Source organism: Carex rostrata, chromosome 2 (assembly GCF_964058835.1).
Source record: "Carex rostrata chromosome 2, lpCarRost1.2, whole genome shotgun sequence".
Classification (NCBI taxonomy): Eukaryota; Viridiplantae; Streptophyta; class Magnoliopsida; order Poales; family Cyperaceae; genus Carex; species Carex rostrata.
This window is the reverse complement of record NC_135919.1, coordinates 5774712-5785527: the sequence shown is the minus strand read 5'-3', so window position 1 is coordinate 5785527 and position 10816 is coordinate 5774712. Positions and strand designations below refer to the sequence as shown.

At 32.7% G+C, this 10816-nt stretch overlaps 1 protein-coding gene across 1 annotated transcript; it reads left to right on the top strand.

The window, feature by feature from the left end:
* The first annotated feature begins 638 nt into the window (after nt 1–638).
* LOC144571114 (vesicle-associated protein 1-3-like) lies at nt 639–5160 on the top strand. The gene is made up of 8 exons (XM_078320472.1): nt 639–854; nt 1242–1312; nt 2053–2134; nt 2221–2336; nt 3836–4003; nt 4084–4128; nt 4581–4658; nt 4844–5160. The coding sequence occupies exons 1-8, from the start codon at nt 806–808 to the stop codon at nt 4952–4954; spliced, it is 720 nt and encodes a 239-aa protein (XP_078176598.1). The 5' UTR covers nt 639–805; the 3' UTR covers nt 4955–5160.
* The last annotated feature ends 5656 nt before the right edge of the window (nt 5161–10816 follow it).

Below are 10816 nucleotides of genomic sequence, written 5' to 3'. Positions count from 1 at the left end.
TAAATATATATATGAACGTGATGTTTGAGTGAGAAGAATTTAAAAGAAAATTCTAAAGCATTCGAGAAGAATATATAATATAATGCAAGAAAGAATTTATAATACTAAAATTTTCAAAGTTGATAAGTGTACATTTCTATAATGCAAAAAGAATTTAGTTATATGTTTGAAAAATGAAAACGAAAATTATGGTTTTGACTTTTGAACATGGACCATCACATGAGTGAGGATCCCTTTGGGTAGAAAAGAAAAGAGAGCATAGCAATACTAATACTAATACTCCGCAGGTTTAGGTTATATTTGACTGTGGAGTAACTTTAATTCGGAGTAAGTGACTTATTTTAAGTTAAAGTGGAATAAGTTAATCATGTTTGGTGAAGTAAACTAAACCACCTTTCTAGATGAAGTAAGCTAAATCAGATTAATTTAAATTTTACTCTCACTTACTCTATCAATTTTACTCTTTGTTTGATGAATTAATTATGGAGGAAGAAATTTAATCCACCCATTGCTCCATAATCAAATATGACCTTAATTATTAATTTTTGCTTGTGCTTAACTGCTTATGCCTTGTGGAAATCAAATAGGTCACAGTCACACCTCACACGGTGGGACTTGGGAGAGAATGATTAATTATTAACCGATTCCTTCCTCCTTTCGTCGCCTTCCCTTCCCTTCCCTTCCCTTCCCTCCTATTCTCTCTCAACAACTCTCGATTAAAGATCGCAAAAACAAAATCATAAGATAAAAAAAGATTCTGTAGAGTTATATCTTGGCTTACCGAGTCCGACGGTCGTCAACCACGATGAGCAACACACTTCTCAAGGTCCAGCCTTCCGAGCTTAAAATGCCATGTAAGTCCAGTTTCATGCAATTTCATTTTTCTTTCCTCACTTGGATCTGAAATTCATTTTTCTCTTTCTTTCTGTGGATCGGGTTTAAGCGACGGTAACCTTACCCCTTCATTGGAGTTCGAGGGATCGTACAATTACCATTTGGTCAACTGAGATATTCTCTGATTAGGGTTTTATCGTGTCAATTCCAAGGGGATAATTGGTTATGCTGCGCTACTGAAATCAATTAAATCGGTTAACCAAGAAATATTTTAGTCCAAGTCTGCTTCTCCATAATTTCCTACTTTTAGTATGATTATTTTAAAAATTGTACTCGTACTTGGAATGGGATGATTATCAATTTGTTTTATTTACATGTATTTTTTTATTTTTTTTTTGTCCGGAAAGTTGAGCTCCACAAACAAAACTCGTGTTATATGCAACTCACTAACAAGACTGATAAGCATGTGGCCTTCAAGGTGATTCTTCTTTTTTTCTTCTTCTGTGAAAGTTGGTTAATAAGCTATTTTGTTAATTACAAGTAATACAAAATTTCATTATTCTCAGGCCAAAAAAATATTATGGAAGATATAACATCTTCTAGTTTTATTGATGAGATATTTTGTGGAATATCAATATCCTAATCTCATGATTTGTCCATTGTTGTCTGAAAAGAAGTTATATAGTTTAATTTGTAAGATCAAATTCAATAGACCTTCTGATCAACATAATATGGTTCAGTGTAAGTACACTGAATGGCACTTTTGTTAGGGTTAGAATTACTTGACAATGGATTTAGGTTGACAATCTTCACAATTATCATAAATAAATCTTAAATACACAGTACATTAGATGTTATATATTTATATATGATTTCATGCTTATGAAATCAGGAAGGTTACATACTTTCATGCATGATTTTCCATTTATCCAATTAGAAAATTTCTCATTCTGTTACGAATGGTGTTTCATGGATGAACTAATGACACCCAAATTGTAAAAACAAAATTGATAGATAAGCTAGCTATATGCCCAATAGGAAGTGATCTTAGCCTTCTTTATGGTGGTTGTTGTTATATGGTCTCAAATATACATGAGCTCGAAAGAAGGAAAAAAGTTGTTGTGGTCTGGTACTGACCTAAAATTGGCTGTACCTAATACAGTAATGTACATATAATGTTGGTTAGTATTCATACTTAACAGTTGTGCTATGTGTTAGGTTAAAACTACAAATCCAAAAAAATATTCGGTCCGGCCCAATACTGGTGTTGTCCAGCCTGGCAGTACATGCAACGTCACAGGTATGATATAATTTTCTTCAATAATTAGATAATTATTTCAGTGCATTTTATGCTTGAGTTCTTACTTTTAAAAAATAAACTTCTAGTGACAATGCTGGCCCCAAAGGAAATTCCTCAAGATTACCATTGCAAAGATAAGTTTTTGGTGCAGAGTGTTGTCGTCGAAGAAGGAACCGCCACCAAGGACATTGTATCTGATACGGTAAATCCTGAATTTTTTCTATGCATAACAGCTGTGATTTATACAAATTAAGTGATGCTATTGTACTATGCATAGCGCACATCGGTCCGTACTATGTATCCATATCTCGGTTTTCAAAGTTTAAATAGTCTATCCAAACCGCCCAATGTAATCTTCATATAAAATTTTCATACTGCGAATAAGGGTCAATTTTACACTACCCATAGCGTTTTACTCTAAATTTTATAGCAAATAAGGCATAAATATTATTTTTTGAAAATAAATGGGGGTCAATTGACCCCCATTCTTTGTACATTACTCCACCATTGAATATACTTATATGCCAAAGTTTATAATTTTTAGTATATTTTTAAATAGGTAGAAAATTGCTTGATTTAAATATTCTGGACCATTCGAGAGTAGTGAAATTCTACATATCTAAAAAAATAGTAAAAAAGTTCTAAAACATGTAAAATCTAGTCTCCAGGTACATTTTCATATGGAGATCATGTTTAACGGTTTGTATCGGCTATTGGACTTTATAAATAAAGATACATGTCCGTAGTACCGGCTGGTGTGCACTATGAATAGTACCGTAACCCTACTCATATCAATTATATATATATATATATATTTTTTTTTTACATCCAAGTTTAGAGTAGTTTCGAGTAGCACAGACAACACAACACTTTGAGGTAGATTTGAATAAGAGAATCATTATAGAGTAGAACTAGGGTGTTCTTAAGCTCACCAAAGTGTTTGGTGAGCTTAACTCCAAAACCCATCAAATCGGTTTCAAATGACGAATCCGAACCGTTGGAACCCGCCTACCTTACGAGTGATGCGTCTATATGTGAAAATTTTAAACATTCGAATTAATTTAGTATAAAGTCAATCGGTCAAAATTAGAAGGTTAATAAATTAATTTTAGTGCATTCATTTCTTGAACGTTTTTTGACCGCTTTACTTTATACTAAATTAATTCAAATGTTTAAAATTTTCACATGTTGACGCATCACTCGTAAGGTAGGCGGATTTTAACGGTTCGGATTCATCATTTGAAACCGATTTGATGGGTTTTGGAGTTAAGTTCACCAAACACTTTGGTGAGCTTAAGAACACCCTAGTTCTACTCATCATTATAATAGCTATATGTCAAATGCATGACTATATCATCTTGGTTTTGTTCATATTAACTCAAACAAATCATTTTGGGACCACTTGGTACTAATTCCATAATCGGCATCTAAATTTGTTTTCCTTGGTTTTAATTAATATTTTAATATGGTATTATAGAATAGAATCATGAGAGGCAGGAGTGAAATTTTCTCAGTCATTAAGATTTTTATTTTCACAAGTTGATGTAATTACTAGGTTCCTTTTTCTTGTAAAGATTTTGGGTATATTCCAAGTACAATATTTCTTGTTTCAAGTTTAAAAGGACAAAATTGATTTAATTTACATTTTTTTTTGTTAAATCTTTCTCGGACAAGTTTTGACTTCTTTCCATAATATCATAGTTTAACAAGGGATTGGATAAGGCTGTAGAGGAGTTCAAACTAAGAGTGATTTACATACAAGCAAATCCACCGTCACCTGTACCAGAAGAGGCTGAGGAAGACTTGACACCAAGGTCGTCTTTTGCTGAAGATGAAGCACGTCAATCCGCATTGTTTGATGTTGCGTCGGTACGTACCTTTATCCTTTAGCATTGTTTGAAGTTTTTATCCTATCTGAAAAAAAAAATCTTCCTCGTGTCTGCTTTTAGGGTTTGAGATCACATGAAGAAACATCAAGACAGGAAAGCTCAGAGGTGATTTGCTCAAACCTTTTATTTTTTTAATAAAGGGTGAAATGGTCATTTTAAAAATTAAAATGAGTTTTAATAGAAAAGTCAATAAATTGGGTAAATTTGTGAGTTTTTGAAATTTAGAAGAGTAAATATGATATTATGAATTGGGACTAAAGGCTTTGTTGTTGTTGTAAATATGTTATTATGAATTTTAGAGGGGAAATATGTAATTTTGAGATTTTTGAGGGGTATACATGAAATTCGCTCTTTATTTTAATACATGATGCTAATCAAATCTGGTAAGCTAGAAAACTTCTTTTCACCTACACAAGAATTTACCTTTTCTTTTCACCTCCGTAAATTGATGTAAATATGGCATGCAATTTCATTAGAGAAATATGGTACTTTTAAAATAGTTTTGATTATATTGTTCTTCTAAATTACTTTTTTTTTTTTTTTTTTTCGAGCAACAGGTGAAATCACTGATTTCAAGGTTGACTGATGAGAAGAGACATGCCAATGAACAAAATCAGAAGCTGAGAACACAAGTGGTACAGTTTATTTTTGTAAATAATTTACTTTTAAGTTTACTTTATTGTTATTTCTACAGGCAATTTTGTGCGCTTCATAACGGGTGGGTTTAATTTTAGATAACATTAAACCATTTGTGAATTTTTGATATCATTTTAATTTTATGATTAATTAGAATGGTGCATTTTGCATTTTTCCAATTTAGGATGTTTTGAAGAAACAGCTGGGAAAAAGTAGATCGGGTTTGTCAGTCACTACCGTAGTGATCATGTTTATATTGGCGATTCTTATTGGATATTTGGCGAAGAGATCTTAGTATGTATGACTTAGGATTTGATTTCATTGATATTATTTTATGTTTGCTGATTACAATACGTAGACTATACTTGTATGTCTATTGGTTTCTTTTAATAATATTCTTTTGTGATAAAAGTGTATTTTGGACTGGGCTTGGCTTGTTGGTAAATTTTTTATGATTCATGAAATTGGGTAAGAATAAATGTGTTTGATGGTTCCTGAAAACGTGTTTGTTTGTTTGTTATAGAAATGTTGTTTAAGATAAGGTTAATTTTACTGTTGGTTTCATATGTTATCTATTATTTTGTTGATTGTCTAGTTAACTTCATATTTGTGCATTTGAATGTACTATTCAAAAGTGGCGCCTTTTGAGCACCTTGACTGCACTTGTGGGTCATGTTCTAGTCGGTATTACTATTAGGTTTCGCTTTTTTCTGTTTTTTTTTAAGTAAAAATAGTTGGCCCGTGTGCATTTAAGTAATGCCCCCACTGACAAATGATTTATCCTCTATGGTGCACGCAAACAAATTAGTATTGATATTGCTTCAGAAGCTCTGATATGCAGTAAATAATTCAAAATTTTATGCATCGAGTCACAAGCATTGAAGCTTTAGTTTAATTGGAATGGGAGCAATTGTATTGGGAAGTTCTTGTTTGCAAATATCAAATTGTTTTTTTTTTTTCCTATCCTAAATCCTAATTGAAGAGGGAAAGCAAGGTGATCATGCTGCCTTAAAATATATATACATCATGACATGACCCCCTCACCCTTCCTCCTCTCTCCCCAAAAAATATATATATACATTGATCCTAATTGGAAGATGCCCAGCACAAATATTGCAGCTGCAAGATCAATGTATTCATCTTAATTTTGATACACCAAAATTTTGAATCTATTCATTTTCTTAGAGGCAATGTACATACATCAATTCATGCCATTTTCTGAAGTCTAAAGATAAAAACATTCAAAAACTCAGGGACAATTCAATTTTGATGCTGTAATACATGTTATCAGTTTGGTGATTTTTTTTGTACAAACATTTTCTTTTCAATATCAAAATTAGTTTTTAATTTGGATAATAAAATTGAAATTGAACTTCAGTTTAATTTGAATTAATTTTCCAAATATGATCGTGTCCATTAAAGACCTAAGAGACCGTATTTCTTTAAAAGGAAGACCAAATGATCAGTTGAATTGCAAAATGATTCATTTGAGACTTTTTTTTTTTATGTTAATATGTCAGAAATAACAAAATCCTAATTAATTACTCGATTTTTGCGCTAGCAGTATGACAAAAAAGAAGGTGAAATTATTTGTTGTATCTTATTTATTTGGATTTACTAGTAATGACTTGTCAAACACAGACAAAAATGAAATGAATTATGCTTGCTGTATCTTATTTGGAGTCAGTAGAAATGACTTGTCAAAAAAAAAAAAAAAAAAAATGACTCATGATAATATGTTGATAAGAGGAATAAGGTGTGTGGGGGATTGCGCTATGTGCTCTACATGTCCGTTAGAATCTGTTTTGCATATTTTTTTTCCATTGTCACTATGCTGCTCAAGTGTGGAGTTGCATGGGAGGGTTGCTAGTTAGAGCAGACACAATACATATGACATGGGAAAAATCATGGAGCCGCTACAAATCAGGCATGCATGAAAAGAAAAGAGTATGGGCCACGAGATTTATGGGGGTATTATGGGCAATTTGGAAGCAGCGAAATGAATTCATTTTCAGAAGCAAAAGAATGCCTCCTTGGTTGCTAGCAAGAACAATTCATGCAGAAACAGAACTGTGGATTCGATGCCTTGGAGGAAAGAATAGGTTGCAGTATTGAGTTTCTTTTTTTTTTAGTGAGTTCTTAATTTTGAGAGGTTGAACAATGATGTTGTAAACAAATTTATTTATTGTAAACTTGGTAGCCACTACCAAGCAATTTAAAAAAAAAAAAAGACAAAAATGACATGAATTTTGCTTGCTGTATCTTATTTGGATTCAGTAGTAATGACTTATCACAAACAGAGACAAAATAAAATGAATTTTGCATGTACTCATTCTGCTGTTATTTCAAACGAATAACAGGTTCATTTTCGTTGAAATTTGTGTATAATTTTTTTTTAATTGAAATTTGTGCATGAAAAAATTTAAACGGTTAAAATCCAAATAACAGTAACCTGTTACTCCAATTCAGATTTATTTCATGTAAACACCAGTAACTATTGCTATGATAACTCCGAGGTCCCGATCTGCTACTAATACTATTTTGTGGTGAATAGTAGGATTTTTTTCTTTTCAATTATATGGTCCGTTGGATGTAATACGGGCAGATAAGATGAAAATCGGTCGGTGCGTACTTGCTTTGCGTGCTATATATTCTTCTGATCATTATAAGCGGACAAATTTTATCCAAATTCGGACTCCAACTGTCCAATCAGCTTCATGATTCGTGTAAATAATTTACAACTTAATAAATTGAAACAGATCCATGAATCTAAACCGTTTGTATGATATTTGATGCTGATCGGACGGTTGAAACATTGCTTAGGATAATACTTCGTCCAAAGCCCGTTGGACGAAAATCGCACCTTCTTTTCTCCTCCATATCCGCAGTTACTAGTTTCTTAGTTTCTTTTATCATTTATTCACTCAACTCAACTTGGCTTTTCTTCTCTCTGAGTTGCAATTTATTCGAGTCACCAGAGAAACGAGAGATAGACAAGAGAATTGATAGAGAAAAAGGAAAAGAGAGATAGACAAAAGAAGGATCTTCTCAGCTGTACCGCTTGACTTCCTCGCATTGTTTTGTTTTCTTGGAATTGAAAAGGTAAGATCGAAGCCCTCTATTTTTACAAATTAATAAGTTGTTCCCAATTTCTTGTATTCAGAAGTCCCAAGTAAACAATATTTTGAGAGTATAAATCAGTAAGCAGATTTATGCTTCCGTTAGGTTTTCTTTTCCTTACGTTTTGTTACAACTTCCGAGATGTAGAATGCATGATCAAAGTATATAAGAACCCGGATTTCCGATTTACAATTTTTTATTTTGAATTGTTGTGTTGTCGTCACTGAAGTTTTTTTTTTTTCTCAATCATCATACTGCGTTTTCATTACTAAATCTACATTTTTATTTTTTATATAAAAGTGGATAGAAACCACTGATTTCAATGAAATCGATCAGCAACTAATAAAAAAAGATACCGTCCAGTACCAATTCCTGAGTACATATTTTGAAGTATTACAAAACAAGCATTTTAACCTATCAAATGCTATCAGTCCAACCTAAGAATAATCATAAGAATGAAGAAAACATTCTAAACAATACAAGATGGCACACAAAATATTACAAGTCCCAAAAAAGAAACAAGTAAAACATCAATATATATATATATATATATAGAGTTAGGCTGGGGTGCTATGGATAGCATAGTGGCCTCTATGCTACGGCTAAATATTCGAGTTTTCAAAATCCAAACGGTCGATCCGAACCGTTCATCTTATTCTCCATATTAATATCTGCTTGGAGACCAAATTTTACATTTTTCTGAATTTGTTTACTATTTATTAAGTATTTTACAAAATTGTTGATCCAACGGTAGCTGCACAAAACAGTAAAACCGTTGGATTAGTGATTTTCAAAGTGGCTTAATAAATAGTAAAAAAATTCAGAAAATTATAAAATTTGGTCTCCAAGCAGATATTAATATGGAGAATAAGATGAACGGTTCGGATCGACCGTTTGGATTTTGAAAACTCGAATATTTAGCCGTAGCATAGAGGCCACTATGCTATCCATAGCACCCCAGCCTAACTCTATATATATATATATATATATATATATATATTACATTTATGTCCACACCCACAGCCCATGGGGTTGGCCTAGGCCCTCCTCCATCTCGATCTATTTCTGTCTCTATATAGTAACTAGGTCTAGACGTCTAGTGCCAATTCCTTGACATCAGAACTCAGAAGGCAGAATGAGTGTAAGCTTTAAAGAGGTATTACTCTTACACCAAACACCGCTAGTGAATTATAATACGATCGAGTTCCTACGTATTTTATTTTTGTTACAGAATATTGATCCCTAAAACACAGCTTATTATGTTCAAGCCATACTAAGTTACTAACCAAAGAACTGCTCCTCGGAGCAATTTAATCAACAGTCTATCTTTCAATGGTGTACAAGAATCAATTATCCATAAATCCTCTGTTGTATTACATTGAATAGTAAATCCATTAAATTTAGCAATCCATGTTCAAATTTGAGAAATATAAGGACATGTAACAAAAAAATGATATACAGTTTCTTGCTGTCCACAAAAAAAGTAAATCTACATTTATTTCTTTTTGCCAGGAGACTGAAAAGTAGAACATGTCGTCCGAGCTAGACTATTGGAGACAGTTCGTTCAAACTGCTAACTACGATATATTTAAGACGATCGAGCACGCAATCCATGTAGCAGTGACCGACTACCCGGACCAATTCGAGAAGAAGAAGGAACATCTCTTGCATATCATCTCCACTGCGCTTTCAAATAAGGTGCTACAGAGCATTGCATCGGAGCAAAAGTACCACACTCAACTCAATGACAAGAAAGACAAAGGGAAACAAGTCAAGATTGTTAATGCTGAGAGCTGGACTAGTGAGGACGATGAAGATGATGAAAATGATGAAAATGTTGGGATTAAGGACTGTTTGAATAAGAAATCTGAGAGGAAACAAGGAAAACGAAAAGGGAAGCATGTTGTGACTGACAACAGAATTACTAAGAAAACTTCTTGGAGAGGAAGTGAGGTGCATACCCAAACTGGTAGCGGTAGTAGTATGCACAATGTTATTACTATTGCAACTACTGTTAATAATGGTAGTGCAGCAAATTTAGTTGCAAAGGAGGTGAAGATGGTGGTGGAGGTAGAGGGTGATGATCTGACAAAGGAAAATGATGTTTTAAGAGATGTATCCAAGATTAGAGATGCCCTCCTGCAGTTGAAAAGACAGGTTTGAATTCAAAATATTTATAAAATTTCCATTTACATTATTTGAATTGTTGGAATGGTCATAATTAATAAGTTAGATAAAATATATATGCAGATAATTAGGATTTGTCATATTTTAAGCTCCTGTTTGAAATGTTTCGAAACCAGAGATGATCTCTGAGAGATTTATAGAACTATAGAAGTATGTAATTGGTGATATGCATCAACATCTATAGCTTGTAATTAAGTTGAACTTCTTTTGATTTTATTGAATGTGTTGGAAGTTATTGTATCTCAACTTACCAAGTGTTAAATTAATTATAGCCTGTGATAGCATATGATCTGTTGATGCGGCTGGAAAAAATGCACATCGCTGTGCATGTGCTCCAGGTACTGGTTATTTAGCTGTTCATTTATTTTGATTTATTTCTGGAATTACTTCTATTGTGCCCTTGCTGAACTAGAGTTGTTCAGCCTAAACCCTTTTGATCTACAATTTGATCAGAAAGCCCTGCCAACGTTATTGTTTATCTATTTCTTCATAAAAAATGAGAAAGGAAATTTACTTGGTTCTTTCCATGTTCTACAGGGTTATAAGATTTTTAGTGATCTTAGTTTATAAAATTAGACTGGAAGATTATATATATATATATTTAAAAAGTTCAATGAAGACCTGAGAATTTTCTATTGAGTTCTGAAATACGTAAGCTTTAATTGCATGTAAAACCTTAATTTTTGGTGGCTCAAGTTGGAACAATAATCATTGGCATTTGCACTAAACAAAGTATGTTTCATGCGGAAAACAAATTATTAGGTGACTGAAATCGCAGCTATTGTAAGGTGCTTTGCGAGTAATGATTACTCTGACTATCCACAGACTCGCCTGTTAGCGTCTTGTCTTC